Below are 19,926 nucleotides of genomic sequence, written 5' to 3'. Positions count from 1 at the left end.
GTGTGTGTGTCTGGTGTATGTGTGCCTGCTGTTTGTGTATGTGTCTGTTATATGTGTGTGTGTAAGTGTCTGGTGTGTGTGTGTGCATGTGTGTACCTGTGTGTGTGTGTGTGTGTGTGTGTGTGTGCATGTGTGTACCTGTGGGTGTGTGTGTGTGCGCGCACACGTGCATGTGTGCATTACCAAGAGGTGCTGGCTTGTCACTTCCTGACACTTTTAAAGGTTTACAGGGAGCAGTGCTCAAAGGAATGGTGGGCTGGCCCCTCCAACCTTGTCCAGCCTACTTCTGCCTGAGGGGAGACTCTACACAGGGAAAGCTATGACTGGGTGGGTGAGAGAGTCCTGCCCTCTAGAATCCCCCAAAGGGCCAGGGTGCCCATGAGTGCAGTGGTAACTTCCACGTCTACTGCTCCATTCCAATCACATGCTGAGGTTCCATGGGGGACAACTGGGCCAAGCATTCTTGCTGGAAAGAGTCCCAGTGTCCAGGAGGGAAGAAAAGATACTTTGTGTGTGTATGTATGTATGTGAGTGCGTCTCCGTATGTGTACACATGTGCACACGTGTGTGTTCATATGTGTGCAGGTACATGTTTATTACATGTGTGGGATCCACCATGTAGAGACCATAGGGACAATTTTGGGCTGTCTTCACAGACTGTCCACCTTTGATGAGGCTGCCTTATTAGTGAACCCCAGGGATCCACGAGTCTCAGCGTCCCCAGCACTGAGATCGCAGGCATATGCTATTTTACCCTCATTCCTACATGGATGCTGAGACACTAAACCGAGATCCTCAAGCTTCCATGGCAAGCATGTTACAGACCCAGCCACCTGCCCAGCCGAGAGAAGATACTTGAGAGGGAAATGCTAGTTAGTACTCACCCACTATCTGTGTCCAGTCCTGTCCTGACAGCTGCCTTGGGCATGGACCTGTCTGTGTGAGGAAACCGGAGCCCCAAGAGATTTAAGTCTCTTGCTCCAAATGAGCTGGAGACAGGTGGAACCCTGGGCACTTTGCTTAGCCATCATCCTCAACCAGCCTATGAGCAAGCATAGGGATGACGTCAGGCTTGGGAAAAGCCAGGGGTCTTCTTGGAAGAGTTGGCCTGGTGGGCCGGACATGAACTTCAGCATGAAACCCAGGGATCTTCTAGTGAGGCTCCTTCCATCTCTCCTGTGTTCCTCAGGACAAACCAGAATGTAAAAGAGGCAGGCTGTCAGTGGCTCAGTGGCTCAGTGGCCCTTCACTCAGAATTCCTTAGCGCCTTTTGCCTGTGGACAGGCGAGACACTCATTGGATCCTGCCCACAGCTCTCTGAGACGATTCCTCCCACTTTCCCTCTTGGTGAGGAAGCTAAAGGACAGAAATACAACGTGGCTTTTCCCAGACACACAGCTAGCTTGGTTTGGCAGACCTGGGCATCAGTCCAGGAGGTTGGGCAAGGATCTGCATCTCCTTGTTGAACTGCTGAGCCAGGCTTCCCGGGGAGCTGGGGAGTGCCGTCACGTTTGGCGTTGGGTCTGGAGACAGGTGAGTGGTCTGTATGACCTTCATTGTCTGGACACATTAGTGAGGGCAATGGGATCCTGCCCATTCCCTCTAAGCCATGCTATCCCGTGCCTCTGCTTATTGATGACACAAGAGGCTGTGTGGTCTGGAATAGTTCCTAGAGGTCTCTGTGTTTTGGTTCGTAGGCTCACTCGGGAGCTGGAGTGGAGCCAAGCAATGTAGATAGGAGAGGATTAGAGATGGGGGGGGGAGTGCGGGGGACACAAGCCTCCATTCATTTTTTCCCACTTTCCCTACATGCTTGGCACCTTCCTACATGGCGTACATGGTCCCTGCCTCCAAGGTTTGGGACCTCTGCTTGGGTATCCCAGCTGAGCCTCTAGACCCCCGGGAGCCAGGCGTGGGACAGAGCCTATCACTCAGCGCTAAGCGCCCCCAGCTCTGCCTGCGCTTGCGACTCCATCCATCACCTTTAATTTTATTTGAGCAGGAAATAGGTCCTGGTGGTGCCCGTTTATGAGCGAACACGGTTTTATTGCTTTCTCCATGAAGATAACGGCCTCCGCACAGGCCCCCTGCCAGCCACCCTCCCTCCATCTCACCAGGCTAATTTACTCCTTCCCACCCGTTTTTCGACACCCAGATCACCGGCTCTGCCTACCCTCTTGAGTTGGGGACCCCCAGAGAGACGCCCACTGGATTCACACAGTGCTATCTGTCACTGTACCAGAGGGGCTCCCTGGTCCCGCCCAGGGCTGTGGGGAATGAGCAAAGGGGTGGGGGGATGTCTCTGAAACATTCTTAGCCTAGCTGGGGAGCAGCTAGTGGAGATGCCTCACAGCAGGAGCTGGGGACAGGGAGGCCTTGTCTCTGGCGGGTTCTCTAGGAAACATGCCCAGTGAGGAATAGGAGGGGAGTTTAGTGGAGCTAAGCACCTCCAAAGGCCTGAGGAGAAAGGAGTAGGCTAGGGGCCAGAGGTCCTCAAGTTAGCTGGAGTTACCACCAGGGTGCCCACAGAGAGGCAAAGCCACGGCCTGAGCCCTCAGACTCCAGCAGGTAGGGGTGAGAGAGCTGTGGGCATGTTCTTTCTACATCATCCTAGGGTCTTCTGCCGGTGGGTGTCACCTGTAGACAAAACCCGGTAATGACTGTGTGATGCAAATCTAAAGGAGTCAGCCTTCTGGGGTGGAGAGCAAAGCAGAGAAATGGGTGGCCTCAGAAAGAACTATGTTCAAACCAATGACCATAGCCCAGCTTAGTCCCTGTCAGGACCTGGGGACACACTTGTGTGACATATGCCAGGGAGCTGTATGGAGCTGGAAAGGTCAACTTTAGGGTCCTAGTGGAAATAGGTTGGGGAAGTCAGAGACATCTTTTTTTTTTTTTCCTGAGGTGTGCCATCAGGGCAGGTGGCATTGGGGCCAGGCAGAGAGGACAGTCATAGGCAGAGAGAGGAGGAGGGAGAGTGCTCAGGGAGCACTTTGAACATCCGGTCAAGACCTCAGGCCTCAGGGGTGCGTGCACAGGGTCCCAAGAAAACCATTCCAGGCCTTGCAGTCTGGAATGTCATTATGGACTTGGGACCCCAGATGGTGTAGAAAGAGCAGAAGCAGGTGAATGGGAAGTGGAAGCGTCTGGTCCACACGTGACAGAAAGATGAGGTCTCTGCGGCCTGCTAGCCTGTTGGCTGTCTCAGGCTCTCAGCAGCTCCATTTACCCTCCCGCAGGGACCCACTCCTTCCATGCCAGCCCAACCTCGTTAGCAGCCCTCTCCAGGTTCCTACCTGTTTGTTAGCTTAACTCTAATTATATGAGGGTCATAAAATGCTAAGTGGCTTATCACTCACGATTCTTAGAAACTCTGATAGGCCGGCTCAGGCTCCCCTGGGTAATGTCGAGCATGGGAGCTTTTAAAGCAGGCCAGGGTTACCAAGGGGAGTCTGAGACCCAAATTAGGCCTTGTAAAGCTGGGGGAGGTGGCAAGGCCTCTGTGTGACTGCACACCAGGCAGTCCTGCCCACTCTGCTGGGAATAGTTCCTATTTTATAGACAGGGAAAGCTGAGAAGCGGCAGAATACCCCCAAAGTGCAACAGCTGATTAAGAGTGGAACCAAGATTTGCACCTGAGTCTGGACTTCAGAACCTGCTCCTTTCCTAAGTCTTAATGTTCCAGGCCTCTCTGTTCCTCAACCCAGAGCTGGCCCCTTCGTTGCTACCCTGTCCCATCCTGTCACATACAGGAGAGGTGCCAGCCTGACTGAGCCTCAGCATCTCCATCTGTGAAATGGGTCCCTCTTCCGCACCCCACGGCCTTCACTGGGCACCTCTGTTGCCAGGGTGCAGGAGCTAATAGATTCATGAGCAGCTCTCCACAGCGTTGAGTACCCTCCATCCACGTGGAAGGGTGGCTGTTAGCTTGATTACAGACGTCCTGGCAGCTTCCGGGAGGCAAAGTGTTTAATTGGGGGTTTTATTTCCAGCACGAGGGTCTGACTTAATGAAATACTACTGGGCCTCCTGGCATGCGGCCGCCTGGTTGTCTCCGTGTATTGACTAGACCGAGCCAAACCCTTGGCTATGATTGGCCAACTCCTCATAGGCCAGATAAAGCTGTGCTGATAAGCAGGGCTTTATCCAGACCACCTACCTCCAGCCAAGAAGGGCATTTGGGGACCATGGGCTTAGCCAGTTATCCAGCTGTGACTTTTAATATTTGATGTTAATGAGGGCTAACTGACAGATGAACTTGCAGTCTGGGCTTCTCTGGGACACAGTGATCTTTTTAAACCAGAGAGGCACCCCCCCACACACACACACCCAAGCTGGCCCTCAGCAGAGATCCCAGAGCTATGCAGGCTGTCTGGGGGTCACAATGGCATGTGTGGAAATCTAAACCCAGGTACCTAGCCACGATTGACTCTTGGGTACAACCCCAGTTGCTAAGTTTTGACTTTTGGAGGGAGAGAGCTGGGAGTTAGAATCCTGCCTGTGTGTCTTCCTATCTCCACGATCCTGAACAGACCTCTTGGTGTCTCAGAGGCTCAGTGTTTTCATCTGTAAAGTGGGGTTAACCATGCCTCCCTGGTGAGGTGGCTATGATGTTTAAGGTACAGTAGGTTTTCAAAACTTGATTCTGTGAGTAAATAGCCTTCAGCAAGCACAATACATGCAGGGAGGAAGCCTACAATTGAACAGTGCCTCCTGTGTGCACAGTGCATGGAGGGCACAGTGCCTACTGTGTGCATGGTTCATGGAGGGTATAAGTTACTACTGTGTGAACAGTGCATGTAGGGGTCAGTGTCTACTGTGTGCATGGTACATATAGGGTACAGGGCCCACTGTGTGCACTGTGTATGTAAGGTACAGTGCCTACTGTGTGCATGGTGCCTACTGTATGCTGGGGTTTGTGCCAGCTCTGGGAAGAGTCTACTGCTGTGTTTTCTCCATTCTCCTTTCTCCCAAGCTTCCCTCTCCCTACCCTACTCCCTATACCCTTCCATTCAGACAGGCTGCTGAGCAGGCCCTGATACTTGTTCATTCCCACAAAATTGGCTCAGGTCCCCATTACCATCGGGGTGTATCTATAGCCAAAGGCAGGCTTCTTATCTACCAGAAGACTGGACTCCCAGAAAGAATTTTAAGTATCCAAGCACCAGAAGTATTTGGGGACCTGAGGGTGGCCCTCTGAGACACTAAAATGAGAGCATGTGCCTGCCTTCTTTCCCCAGCCATTTGTGAGCTCCTTAGAGATGTCCCCAGTGCTCAGGTCACGACCTGCTGCTGGAAGAGGTGCCATCAGATCCTCGGGGGTTTGTCAGAGTCTGAAAACGTAGGTTCCAGGCCGAGGAGACGGCTTAGTTGATAAAGTGCTTGCTTTAAAGATCAAGAGGATCTGAGTTTGGATTCCCGGCACGTAAAAGGCTGGGTGTAGTAGGGTGTGCCTGCACAGGGGAGGGGCTGGCTGGTCAGCTAGGCTAGCCCAAGGGAGCTCCAGCTTCAGTGAGAGACCCTGTTCCAAAAGTCAGGTGGCTGTGGGAGAGACACCTGGTATCCACCATCAACTCTGGCCTCCGTGCACATATGCACAAATGCACACACTTATGTGTCCCTGCACACACATGCATGTGCACAAATACACACAGAGACACACACACACAAATACACATGGACACACATACACACAGATATACACACAACACACATATATACACACAGACACACAAACACACAGATACACACAACACATGCATATACACACACAGATACACACAACACATGCATATACACACACAGAGACACACACAGACATACACACACACACACACACACACACACGAGGTTCTTCTTACACTGATAACACTACAAAGCTTATTTATTTCAATAAATTCCCCCTCCTCAAGAGCGACCCCTGCTTCAGGGAGTATTCATGAAGGGAAGAGAGAAAGAAGAAGAGAGGTGTGAAGACTGGGCACACTGGGTGCTGGGTGGCAGGGTTGGTGTTGAGAATAAGGCCTGATTGACAAGCACATGATTGCACTGGAAGAGGGTTGTTACAGGACCCACAGGAAGTCTCCCTGGCACATAACAATGGCCTCAGAAGCTGGGAAGTTGGGTTTCTTCACTGAAAGTTTACCCCTGAAGGCAGGGGTCCCTTGGGTGTGCCTCCCACAGGGTACAACTGCTACTCTGCCATATATGCGTATATGAATATGTATATGTGCATATGTATATATGCATATGTGCACATATATATGTATATATGTGTATATATGTATATATGATATATAGGACATATGTGTATGTATAATGCATATGATGTGTATATTATATGTGATGTATGTATATATGCACATGTGTATATGTACATGTATATTTGTTTATATGTATATATGTGTATGTGTGTATATATGTATGTGTGTATATATGTATATGTGAATTAATCAGCCTTTTCTTACTGACAATATCTTCGCCTTAACACTCACCAGCCATGGCCACCAAGGGCTCTGAGTGACTTCTGTATTCTCGCCATTCCTTTCCACAGTACCTGCCACACACAGCCCACAGCTGGTCCTTCAAGTCTTTTGCCCTTTAAGATATTTGTATTCCATTTATTTGCTCATTTAGGGGAGGCAGTGTGACAGCATCCGTGTGGAGGACGGAGGACAGCTCGGAGGAGTTGGTTCCTTCCTCCTCTTATGTGAGTCCCAGAGATCGAACTTGGGGCAGCAGGCTTGGTAGCAGGCATCTCTACCTACTGATCTATCTTGCCAATTCAAGTCGTTTAGTCTTTTGTTTGTTTGTTTTTCAAAACAGGGTTTCTCTGTGTAGCCCTGGCTGTCCTGGAACTCACTTTGTAGACCAGGCTGGTCTCGAACTCAGAAATCCGCCTGCCTCTGCCTCTGCCTCCCGAGTGCTGGGATCGTCTACAGTCAGCCGTCGACTTTGGCAGTCCTCCTCACTCTCCTGTGCTAATGCCCCTCCTTCAACTGCCTGGTTGCTGACCTCCACCCCTGTTCCTTGGCTTTGCTGATAGATTTACGTTCTCCTGTAGGGAGGCAATGATTGAGGCCTTTCCTAGGCACAGTGAGCACTCTGCTGTCTGCTGCTCTTACATGGAGTCTGGGGCAAAAAAAAATCGCTCATCTCCATCATCTCCCTAGAAAGGTCCACAGTAGGACGTAGTGGGTTGGCCTAATGTCATTTGTATTCTAATGTTAATTTGGGCCCCCCAAAACTGTTTGCCCCAAAGACTAGAGAGTCTGTACATAAGACACTGAGGGACAGTGCCCCCAGCTAATTCTGATTGGTAAATAATGACGTCAGCGGCTAATAGCTGGGGAGAAGAGACATAGGTCAGGGTTAGGTTTCCCAGGTTTGAGGCCACCATGAGAAGGGGAGAGGAAAAGCCACCATATGATAGAGAGGATGCACAGGAAAGGAGGAAGGAGTGACACCATGAGCTAGAGGCCAAGAGAAGGTGGCTCAGAGGGCTGCCTAATTGGAGCTAAGAGCAGCCCAGATGAAGCAGTGAATAATAACGTGGGTTATGGAGAGGAGGTAGAGTCTAACAGCATGGAGGGTAGGCAGCCGCCCAGCTATTGTGCTGATTAAGGCAGAATAAATATAAAGGCTGTGTGCACGTCTATCATCTGGGTATATAAACCATTAAGGAGGGAAGGAACCCCATGCTGGGATTTTTAAAATACTTTTTACCACAGCCGGGCATGATTGGGACTCCTCAGAACCCGAGTGAGTGTGAAGACCACAGGTGACAGCCCACCCCCAGCTAGGTGTAGAAAGGGTGTAGAAAGGGTGTAGTCAGGTCCCTGTGGGTTTCCCTTCACGCTGCTCTTCTCTGAGAGCTGATGGAAGGTGTTGCCTTCTCTCAGAGAAGCAGGTCTCGAAGAGCTGTGTCCTTCTTGACTATAGAACACGGGGTTACTTGAAGGAGCAAGCTTTGTTTCCCAATCTGAAGGGAAAATTTCCAAGAATCATAGCTGTAACAGCACCATGAGACTTTGTGTTCCTTTTAGAGGTCTTTAAAAAAATCTCCTCAGGCTGGGACTCCCTGGTCAGGCCATGTCTTCTCAGACTGGGGTTCCCTGGGCAGGCCATGTCTCCTCAGGCTGGGACTCCCTGGGCAGGCCATGTCTCCTCAAACTGGGGCTCCTGGGCAGGTCATGTCTCCTCAGGCTGGGACTCCCTGGTCAGGCCATGTCTCCTCATACTGGGGCTCCCTGGTCAGGCCATGTCTCCTCAGACTGGGACTCCCTGGTCAGGCCATGTCTCCTCAGGCTGGGACTCCCTGGTCAGGTCATGTCTCCTCAGACTGGGGTTCCCTGGACAGGCCATGTCTTCTCAGACTGGGGTTCCCTGGGCAGGCCATGTCTCCTCAGACTGGGGTTCCCTGGTCAGGCCATGTCTTCTCAGACTGGGGTTCCCTGGACAGGCCATGTCTTCTCAGACTGGGGTTCCCTGGACAGGCCATGTCTCCTCAGACTGGGGTTCCCTGGGCAGGCCATGTCTCCTCAGACTGGGGTTCCCTGGGCAGGCCATGTCTCCTCAAACTGGGGCTCCTGGGCAGGCCATGTCTCTTCATACTGGGGCTCCCTGGACAGGCCATGTCTCCTCAGACTGGGGCTCCCTCAGTAGAGGTTGCTTAACATCCAGTCTCAGGAGTTGAGTACCAGCTTTGTTCTTAGACCTTTCTATCGGTCAAAGAATATAGGAGGGCAAGGGACCCCGAGTCAGGAAGATCAGAATCACGGAGGGTGACTGTGATTGGCAGGACCCCTTCTGCCCTGCACCAGACCTTGTCGATCATGTGATTTGAGGCAGGAGGATAGGACATATTCCCAAAATATATTTATCTTGTCTAAAAGGTACAGATTCACTCAACTGTGTCTTTGGGTGGCTAGGAGAAATAGCTGAGAGTGGCTGGGTCACCCTCATCTTGGTGATACCTTCTTGTATGCCTGGATCATAATGGGTGCTGTGTGCATGCGTGTGTGCATGCGTGTGTGTGTGTGTGTGTGTGTGTGTGTGTGTGTGTGTGCGCATGCGATTCCTGTTACTAACTCAGAAGAGTCAGCTCTAATGGAGCAGGGTGCCCCCAAGAAAGGAAAGAACAAAGACAACATTGGTTGGGCTGCTCATCTCTAGGCTGAGCCTCAGATGTCCTGTCTCCCTGCTCAGTGCTACAAGGCCATGTGTACCGGTTCTGCACAGCTGAGGGTCTCTGGCTACATAAGGATAACTCCAGCCTGCCCTGGAGGGACCTGTCGGAGTGTGAAGAGTCTAAGCGAGGGGAGAGAGTAAGCTGAAGGGTTCTGAGCCTGGGGAGGGGCAGCTAGGTCCCTGCTTCACAGAAGCAGAGGCTCTAGGCTTCGGGTGGGGAGGTTGCTGTCACATCATCAGTCCCCCTGCTTCCAGTAACTTTGTACCCCTGCTGTCTGGCCAAAGGTGGTGAGTACTCACCTTGGATCCAGGTCGCGAACATCCTGGGGCCACGTCCATGGGTCATTCTCTTTTTTTATTCTGGAATCCCAAGTGGGGCCCCAGAGCACCGCATATCCTTAGACCCCAGAATGAGGCACTTGGGAGATGAGTGTACGTGCACGCATATGGCCTGCAGGCCATGTACACATCCCCATGTCCATTTGTGCACACAGAACTTTCCTGAGGAACAGCTCCTGTCCCTGTACATTATCTACACGGTGGGGTACGCACTTTCTTTCTCTGCCTTGGTCATCGCTTCAGCCATCCTTGTTGGCTTCAGGTAAGGAGGGGCTCAAGACTGGGAGGGTGGGGGCTATCTCCTGCTCAGTTCCTTAATAGAGGAATTTCAAACCAAAGTAACCAGAGGGTCCTTCTCACTAGAACTTTATGAAAAACATGAGGTTGTAAACACACACAGACACATACACAGATACACACACAGACACATAGTACATACCACACACACAGCACATACTACATACCACACACACTACACCACACACTTACACACCACATACATCCCCACACACACACATACACACACACACACACATACCACTCACATGTGCACGCACATGCACATGCATGCACACACACACAGATACATACTACATACCACATATACCACACCACACACTTACACACCACATACATACCACACACATATACACATACCACACACACATGCATGCACACACACACACAGACACACATGCACACTATAACAGTGGATGGTAAGGTGTTGGGAAATTCCAAGAAGTCCCACCCACTATTACTACTAATAATCAGTAACTCAGCATGAGTTTTGGAAAGTCTCCGCGATTAGAGATTCTTCTGTCTTGAAGCTTGTTAACTCCAGCAGAAAGTTCTTTCTTGGCTCTAACCTAGCTAAGGAGCGTCTGAGAAGCAACTTCCTTAATCTTTCTGGGATCAATGAGGGGAACTGAGTTTAGGGTCAGGAGAATTATGAGGCCAGAAACCTCAGGCTATCGAGCATCAAGAATAGGAGATGTGGGTCCGGAGAGATGGCTCAGTGGTTACGAGCATGTCCTATTCTTACAGAGGACCCTGGTTCAATTCCCAGTACCCATGCTGGACAGCTCAGCCCACAACCACCTATAATTCCAGCTTTAAGGGATCTGATGCCCTCTTCTGGTCTCTGTGGGACCTGCACTCATGTGCTCATATCCCAACACACACGTATTTAAAATTACTAAGAATACACAGTTAATAGAAACAGGGAATATGGTTTTTCTCTTGACTCTAACGCCTCTGGCATAACACTGGACATACAGTCAGTGCTCAGTAAATGCATTCATTGGATGAGTGTTGTGTAGCTACTTTTATGTACCTGAGAGATATGTTCAAGAACAGTTCCAGAGTGGAAGCATTTGTCTGAGCTCAGGATTTTGGAGTGTTCAGTGTTTGGCCACTTGGTCTTTCATGGGATTGGCTCCTGGCCATGAGAGTGTGTGTTAGAGGGAGCTGTTCATCTCCTGACGGACAGGAGGCAGAGAAGGGGGAGACTGAAGATTAAGTGTACCCTTCAGAGGCACCCCTGCACAGTGACTTAGTTCCTTCAATTTGGCTCTGCCCCCTTAAAGTGTTCACCACTCCCGAGATAGCACCACAAACCAAATCTGCACATCTCAGAGATAGTTCCCAATCAAATCACATCAGATATTCTTTTATTATGAATGATTTCAGAGATTCAGAAGTGTAGGAGGAAATACATATAGAAATAAATGCCTATAACTAAGGCATTTTGAGCTGGGGACACGGCTCAGCAGTTAAAGCACTTGCCACATCAATGTGAAGACCGGTTTCAGCCACTTAAATGCCTTGTGGGTATGGTGGCTTGCCTCTAATTCAGCTTCAGAAGGCCATGCAAGACAGGATCTCCAGAGAGCTTGCTAACCAGGCTAGCCATATCACAAAGTAGCACATGCCAGGTGTGCTGGCAAACATCTCTAGTCCAGCACCTAGGTCACTGCAGGAGGATTGCCACAAACTGGAGGCCAGTCTAGGTTATATAGAGAGTTCCAGACTAGCCTAAGCTACAGAACAAAGCAAAGGACAGCCATCTAGTCCCCATGTCCACCCCCCACCAGGAGCTGATTCTTGCTCTTTAAGGGCATAATTCCCACTCTTTCTCGTTACCTTGCGCCCCTTTGCCAAGTGTCTATAACAACACACAGGTGGCCCACTGATACTTTTAAGTGTTTGTATCCTGCTGTGGTTTCCAGGGGTGGAAATCTATCTTTACATTCTCATGAGAGCCATTCAGACGCAGGTAGTGTCATTTTTTTTTATGTGTTTTGTGGATTTTTCTCTCTCTTCACAAAGCTTACAAAACAACGGGGCTCTCCTGTGATTCTTGCCTGTGTATTTCCTTTGGGCGTACCCACAGATGTAAAAATGCCACCAGTACCCAACCACCTGGCCTTTAGTGTTTGGTTAACTAAGTGTTAGGTTGCTTCCCAGGTGGCCACTGCCAGGTGGCACTCTGGCCACCCAGTGAAGAAGGTTCCCTGAGCTTCATACCACACCCACACTTAGCATTTTCAGAATTAAGCAATGCTAATCTGTAAAGCATGTAAAAGACCTTATGATTGTAGCTTGCTTATCTTTGACCCCTGGAGAGATTACGTGGGTCAAAACAAAGGTTAAAGGTCAGGGGTAGTATAGGTAGTCAACTGGCCCTTTCCTATAATCCCAGTATGTTTTTTGTTTGTTTTGGGTTTTTTCTTCTCATATTTTAGTCTATGAGTTGCTTTGTTCATTGCCTTTTTTAAAAATTAGTTTATGCCGGGTAGTGATAGCCCACGCCTTTAATCCCAGCACTTGGGAGGCAGAGGCAGGTGGATTTCTGAGATCGAGGCCAGCCTGGTTTACAGAGTGAGTTCCAGGACATCCAGGGCTACACAGAGAAACCCTGTCTCAAAAAACCAAAAAAAAAAAAAAATTTTTGTTTATTTAGCTTGTTATAGCCATTTATCTGGATATTAACCTACTTAATAGTAGACATTCTTAATCTAAGTATTAAGTGTTAATGAGACACACTTAATTTATGCTTATTCATCATTCTATGGTGCCTTTTTCACAGGCATTCTACATGTAAGGAAACAAAAGTGGTCAGTCACCAAGTTTATTGATAAGTAAAACATATCAATAGGAACTATTGATTAACAAAAGTTAGTTTTGTCAATTGATAGGCACTACTTTTTTTCCCACTGAAGATGCCGCAAGAGTCCCCAGATTTGTAAGGTGGTCTCTGTCATTTACAATTCTTTTCTATTGGTCTGTTTAGCTAGCCTAGTCCTGAACCACAGCACCTTGTCTCCTAAAGATTTAATAGAAATGTAAGGTCTCAGACCAGCAAGTTGACTGAGATAGTAAAGGCTCCTGCGCCAAGCCTGATGGCCCAAGTCTGTTCCTGGGATCTACAGTGAAGGAAAGAACTGACTCCTCCAAATTTATTCCCAGACTTCTGGCGGGCATACAAGTGTTCAGGCATGCGTGGTCCAAAACACACACACACACACTCACTCACATATGCACATAACAATAAACCAATTAATGTAATAAAATGTTTTTTTAAAGGACAAATAAAAATAAATCCTAACTCTCTGGCTGCAGAGATAGCCCAGTGGATTAAACATTTGATTCTCACTATGAGAACCTGGGTTCAAATCCCTGGAACCCATGAAAAGCCACATGTGGTTGTGGGCATGTGTTTGTGGCCTGGTGCTCCTGCAGAGGCACAGAAGGCAGAGACAGCAGTAACCAAGGAAGCTCAGGGGCCAGCCAGCCTGATGTGGGGAGTGGTGGACAAGAGATTCTGTCTCAAACAGGACAGGAGGGGAGGATTAACACCCCGAGTTGTCCTCTGGCCTCTGCACATGCACTCACACACATGAACATGCACACATATGTGTACTTACACACAGAGGCATCCTGGCTCTCTTAAGGCAGAGACTCCTATGTTGTGATTCCTTTTGCATGTTGATTATTTTGAGACAGTCTCATGGAAACTGGGCTAGCCTTGAACTTACTCTGTATAGCTGAGGCTAGCCTTGAACTCCTAATTCCCCTGCCTCCACCTTCCTAAGTGCTGGGATTATAGGGTGTACCATCATGCCCAGCTGAGGGTTGTTGTTTTGCTGAAACCCTGTCTTGCTTTGTAGCCTAGACTTGCCTCAAACTCCTGATCCCCCTGCCTCAGCCTCCCATGTGCTGGGATTATCGGAAAGGGCCACTTGACTACCTACACTATCCCTGACCTTTAGCTATTCTTTGTAAATCTTTTCAGTACCCTGAAAAAAGTTGACATTTTATTGCAGCTGCTTGAATTCATTATTCAGCATAGGCTAGTGGCACCTCTGTTCTTGAGTATGGTGTGACTGTGTATCTTCCATGAACTTACGACTTCTCTAGCAATATTGAGCCAATTTTATCATGTTGTCCACAATGACCTTATCAGTCCTCTTGTTAGAGATAGTTTCTGAAAATCAAATAGAATCTATGAACAAGTCTTCCATTTCTTTTTATTGCTTATTGCTAGAATGTGTTAGGGAACCCACTGCTGGGACCCTTGAGACATTATAGCTCATCCATACATTGTTCTGGTGTTTCTCTGAAGATTTCATCTGTAAGCCATAACCAGTTCTGGTTCACCTCTTCTGTGGCCCTGTTGTAGGGTGAGACCTGTAAATAGTCAGTAGCGGTGACACATCCTTGCTTGGCTGCTGAATTTAAAGTCGCTGAGTTCCTCCGTTAAGAATGATGTTGGCTTTTGCTTGGGAGGTAGCCTTTATCAAATGAAGTGCCCTTGGATTCCCAGTTTGCCACACAGTTGTGTATGTGTGTGTGTACACGCATGTGCTCTTCACACAGATTGCATACCAAACATGGAAGCAGAAGAGAAACATCAGGTGTCCCACTCTGTCACTCTCAGAGCGACATATTTTTTCCATATTTGCTTGAGAACAGGATCTCTCACTGAACATAGAGCTGAGCTGGCTGCCAGCAAACCCCAGCAGTCGGTCTTTTTTTTTTTTTTTTTTTTTTTTAAATTGATTGAGTATTCTGCTGCATGTACACCCAAATACCAGAAGAGGGCATCAGATTGCCTTATAGATGGTCATGAGCCACCATGTGGTTGCTGGGAATTGAACTTGGGACCTGTGGAAGAACCAGTGGGAATTGAACTTGGGACCAGTGGTTAAGCTCTTAACTGGTTGAGCCATCTCACCAGCCATCCCAGTGGTCTTGTGTTCTCTACGCCCCAACCCCACCCCAGTGCTGAGGTTACAGGTGTGCAGGCTTGCTTTTCCACAGGACTGCTGGGGATCCGAACTGAGGTCCTCATGCCTGCACAGCTAACACTCTCACCCCCTGAGCCATCTCCTCAGCTCTGCTACATATTTTCACCTGAGAGGATACATTGTACCCATTTCCTTTTGAATTCCTACTGTGTGCCTAGAGTTACTCTGCCCCAGAGAACAGTCTAGAAACATCCTGTCCTACAGAATCAAATCTCCCATAGGAAGACTGATCCTGACACATATGTTGCTTTGGTTACACATAACTATGAAAGATGGCACCACAGCAAGGGGTGGAAGTGAGCCGTGACTACCAAGTTGAGGGCCTTGTAGACGGGCAGGGCATCAGAGATTTTCAAGGTTGTGAGGAAGAAAGACATTCTCAGAGGAAGGAAGATTTGAGCATATTCCCAGAGGTGGATACATGCCTGATGTGTATGCATGTGGGCTGACCAGAGAACTGGTACTGGCTGGAGAGCCAGTGTTGGCTGTCATGCCAGGAACAGGCTCTGTTTTCTCCCTTAGACACTTGCACTGCACCAGGAACCACATCCACCTGAACCTGTTTGCATCCTTCATCCTCCGAGCACTGTCCGTCTTCATCAAAGATGCTGCCCTCAAGTGGATGTATAGCACAGCTGCCCAGCAACACCAGTGGGATGGGCTCCTCTCCTATCAGGTGGGTGGTGCAGCCTGGGGGAGCCTGGGAGGGGAGGGCATTGGTCAAAGAGTCTACTACATAACCATTGGACGGAAAAAAGCAAAAGTAGCCCAGATGTGACCTTAGGGAGTCACTGTATGATAGGAGAGGCACTCAATAATGGGGAATCCCTAGTGTTATGGGAAACTCCTAGTCTGATGGTAGAGGCAGTACACAATGGGGAGCCCCTAGCGTGATGAGGGAGGCAGTCTAACTTGAATAGTCCTAGTTAGATGGGAGAAGGCAATACACCATGGGAGTACACCCTAGTCTGATGTGAGAGGCCGTCTACCCCGACAGGCCTAGTTTGATGAGACTGAACAGCTTAAGAAGCCCCTAGTCTGATGGAGGAGGCAGTCCACCTAGGGCAGGTAAGAGTCTCTGCCATAGGGAGTTCAGTCTGATACGGGAGTTCTCTGGATGCAGACCTGAGTTTGAGTCTCAGCTCTACCTTGTACTGGTTGCATACTAGTCCAGACACATCCCATGACTTCTCCAGGGCTCAGTTCTCCTCCCAGCATGGGGACAATTGCAGGTGCTTTCTTCTCAGAAGAAAGAGGATTCAATGACCCAGAGCAGAGAGAGTTCCCAGTAGTGACCCTGGCCATATGAAAGCTCCTTCACCCCATGTTAGCCATGGTAGGACAGTGGCCAGGCCAGACCATCGAGGACTGACAAGTGGGGCAAGAGGCAGGGCTACTGTTCCCATGGGACCTTTCTTTGTCCCTAGGACTCTCTAGGCTGCCGACTGGTGTTCCTGCTCATGCAGTACTGCGTGGCAGCCAACTACTACTGGTTGCTGGTGGAAGGCGTGTATCTATACACACTGCTGGCCTTCTCGGTGTTCTCGGAGCAGCGCATCTTCAAGCTGTATCTGAGCATAGGCTGGGGTAAGGCCCACAGTTGTTCACCTTACAACCTTCATGGAGACCTGCAGCAAGGGCTGGAAGACCCCACCCTACCATATATATGTATACCATATACCACATGTCATATACCATGATCTCATATCACATATCATATGTTTATATTATATATTATATATATGGTATCTACATTTTCTTAGTAAATGCCATTCTCATATAGCTAAATATCACCCCCAGCCCCACCACACCACTAGAAGTCAGGACACTGTCCTCACATACCTCTTCTCCTGAGGTCCTATTGGAGAGTACTTCATCCCCAGTGCAGGGCAATCAGAAGTTCTGTGGGAGATGCTACATCCTGGGCCTCACAGTGGGCAAGGGGTAGGCAAGTGAACAGGGTACGGGCTAACATAGGATACCACTGTGACGATGAAGCAAAGGACTCGGGGGTGAGCCAATCTGGGAGGGGTGGCCGGCAAAGAAAAAGGTGAACTGTAGGTGTGCCTGGAGCCCGGCTGGAAAGGTTCTAGCCAAAAAAGTCTACTGAGAACCATCAGGTGTTTTTTTTTGGCTGGAACATTTCTGGTTGTTTTTCTACCTCTCGATGGATGGGGGTCTGGTGGAGGATGGGGAGGGTTGCAATTTGGTTGGGGTGAGGAGACAGATGAGGGCAACCCCTCCTAGAGGGACCAGTGGGTACCCCCACTTGGGACGGACAGAAGACAGGCCTGTGCTCAGCCCTCCTTAATCTACTGTTGACGTTCCAGAGTTTTCGTCCATGTGCCGAACCGTTAGTCCCTAGAGCTATTCCGATCGATCCCTCCTAGCCTTGGCTTCCAGAGACGTCTCAGCTTAATCACAGTAGACTGAGCTCTCCCATCCTGGTCCTGCTCCAAGGAAGAGATGGGGGAAGGGTGACAGGTCCTTCTGAAATGCTACTTGGTGCTGGAAGCATCCTTCTTACAAGAAGCTGCCAGCTTACCTTCCACGAAGCCACCTCAGGGTTGAAGAGCCCTAATGGGGGGTTATCATGATCCAAGTATTAAGGCTCCTAAGGCCTGGAGAGCAAAAGGGCCTTAAAGACAGAGTAGGTATTGGGTCACAAGAGGCTCCTGGCTTCCTGGCTCTGGGCCTTGTCGTCTACTTGTCAAATGCAGGTCTTAGCTTCTGCTTTTCCACTCAGTCTCCTGCTGATTCTGCTGAGAGACTTAGATCTCTATACAGATAAAAGGCCCTGATTTCAGCATACAGAGATCCCTGATGGTCCCTGTCCTTCCTCTTCCTCCAAGACCCAGCCCATTCTACTAGATCTTTCCTTCCTTCCTAACCCTCTCTATCCTGCCAGGCAACCCCATCAGGTGGGGCATCTGGAGAGTGAGGACTGATGCTCCCTGGGGGGGGGGGTGCAGGGACAGACCATTAAGGAACTCAGGGAAGGGCTTCCTCTGTGTGGGGGACAAATAGTGTCTGTCCATTCTGGGAAATAACATCAGTGCTGTTTGTATCTGTCACCATAACAACCCAAGGGCAGGACCAACCAAAGGCAGGGAGTTGGTAGGAGTCAGTGGAAACAGAGGATGCTCTGGAGTTCTCAAAGGAGATGATGGGGAAGGGTGCCAGGTCTTTCTTGCCTATCCTTGCTTAGGGCTCAGAACCCTTGGGGGATTCTTTCCCAACCATAACATCTTTTTGGAGGGGAAGTGAGGTAGAGAGAAGAAGGGTCCGAGGGAAGACAAGAGTCACAGAGACCTGCCCAAGTCAGGATGCTGCAAAGCAGCTGTGCAGCTGAACTGATGAAATGCAGCCTGCAAGGATTATGTCGTCTTGGCTGCTGGTCGGGCTATGCTCCTGTTTCTTTACCTTGTTTACCAGATGTTAATGAATGGATGAAGCTCACCAGGGGTAGCTAGCAGTGTGAGCAAGCTCTCTCATACTGGAGTGAGGTCTCAGAGAGAAAGAACAACTGCTGATGCAGAACACACAGCTGGAAGTTCCTGTACATGAGTGGCCTAAGAAATGTCGTGTTCTTGTCTAGAGAGCTTCCCTTTTCTCGTTGATATATTTATTCCATCCCTACTGGGCATATTCTATGGGGCAGGGTCTACGCTATGCCCCAGCCCCCTCCTAGGTCTTCCCATTATCTGTTCAGTTCCATGAAGACCTGGTTATAAAACATCATGGGTGTTGGAATGGCTGGTCTGTGTAAAAATAAACAGAATGGGGAGAGATAGCTCCCTTGATGAACGTGCTTAGTACCCAGTCATGAGGATGGGAGTTCAAGTCCTCAGAACTCCCACAAAGAAGCTGTGAAAGATGCTGGGGAGACAGAAGGATGCTCAGGACTTCCTGGCCAATCAGTTTAACCTACTTAGTAAACCCCAGGTTCCAGTGGGAGACCGTGACTCAAAAATACAAGATAGCAGATCCTTAGGAATCACCTGAGGTCATCCTCTGGCCCTCACATACCTGGCCATGGTCACTTTTGCACACTCACCCTCAAACATAGACAGGGACACACACACACACACACACATGCACGCATGCACACAATAAATGTAGTGAAACTTTTAAACAATACTAATAGTAAACTAAGTAAATGGACCTGCATGGAGATCTGATGGGTGTGGGCCAACTGTGCACTGTTGAACTCCTTGCCTCTGTGAATCATGAGCTAGTGTAGTGATCCAGACACACCAGTTGTTCAGCAGCTATGACTGTGTGGGACCTGGGAACTTAAGGATACTGAAGATAGATGGTGACTGGAAATGTATACCTGGGAGAATGTCCCAACACCACATACACATGTGTGTGAGGCCTCCAACACACAAGTGTGCATGTGCGCACACACACACACACATGCACCTTAATATGCACACTGTGTCCTACTTCATACACCCGCGAGACTCACTTGAGGAAGGCATAGGTAGGAGGCAGGTAATGAGAATATTGATGCAGAAAGTCATTGAAGGTGGCTGGAGTTACAGTCCTTTCCTCCTGATCTGTGGCCTCGTCTGCCATGAGAGGGTGATCAGCCCACCCGCCAGTTACCAGCACAGACCAAGCTCCGGGATGAACAGGGCTCCTGCTCTACTCTATAGACCTTAGAAACCAGCTGGATTGTGTTTCCATTCCTGTATAACAATGACCTCTGAACTTAGAGCATCGAACTTCTAACTCACAGTTCCTGGGCTCAATACTCTTGAGTTCAACATAGCTGCACAGCCCTGACTCAGAATGTCCAGCTGGAGCTGTCTGTTAGAGCTGCTGTCATCCAGGGCTTGGCTAGGGAATCTATTTCACTCATGAAGCTGTGGGCAGGAGTCCTCAATTCTGTACTCTAGGGACCTCTCTGTTGGCTGTCAAAGACAACAATTGGTATGACAACTGCCCCTTCCTTCACTCCCCCAACTTAGTAAAGAGAGACAGAGACAGAAACAGAGACAGAGACAGAGAAAGAGAGCAAGAGAAACTACAGAACTCTATAATCCTAGCTCTTAAGAAGTAGATGGGGAAAGATCAAGAGTTC

General features: G+C 49.3%; 1 protein-coding gene across 1 annotated transcript in view; it reads left to right on the top strand.

The window, feature by feature from the left end:
* The window catches only part of Glp1r (glucagon like peptide 1 receptor), a 40,007-nt gene that overhangs the window by 7,758 nt on the left and 12,323 nt on the right, over positions 1–19,926 (top strand). Inside the window, exons 4-7 of the mRNA XM_021149582.2 lie at positions 9,208–9,326; positions 9,684–9,790; positions 15,360–15,513; positions 16,265–16,424. Coding sequence (XP_021005241.1) covers positions 9,208–9,326; positions 9,684–9,790; positions 15,360–15,513; positions 16,265–16,424 — 540 coding nt within the window. The remainder of the gene's footprint in view (positions 1–9,207; positions 9,327–9,683; positions 9,791–15,359; positions 15,514–16,264; positions 16,425–19,926) is intronic.

This window comes from Mus caroli, unplaced genomic scaffold (genome assembly GCF_978045245.1).
Source record: "Mus caroli unplaced genomic scaffold, Mus_caroli_1 scaffold_18, whole genome shotgun sequence".
NCBI classification, from domain to species: domain Eukaryota; kingdom Metazoa; phylum Chordata; class Mammalia; order Rodentia; family Muridae; genus Mus; species Mus caroli.
The sequence above is the reverse complement of the archived record's forward strand: the minus strand, read 5'-3'. Positions and strand labels throughout refer to the sequence as shown.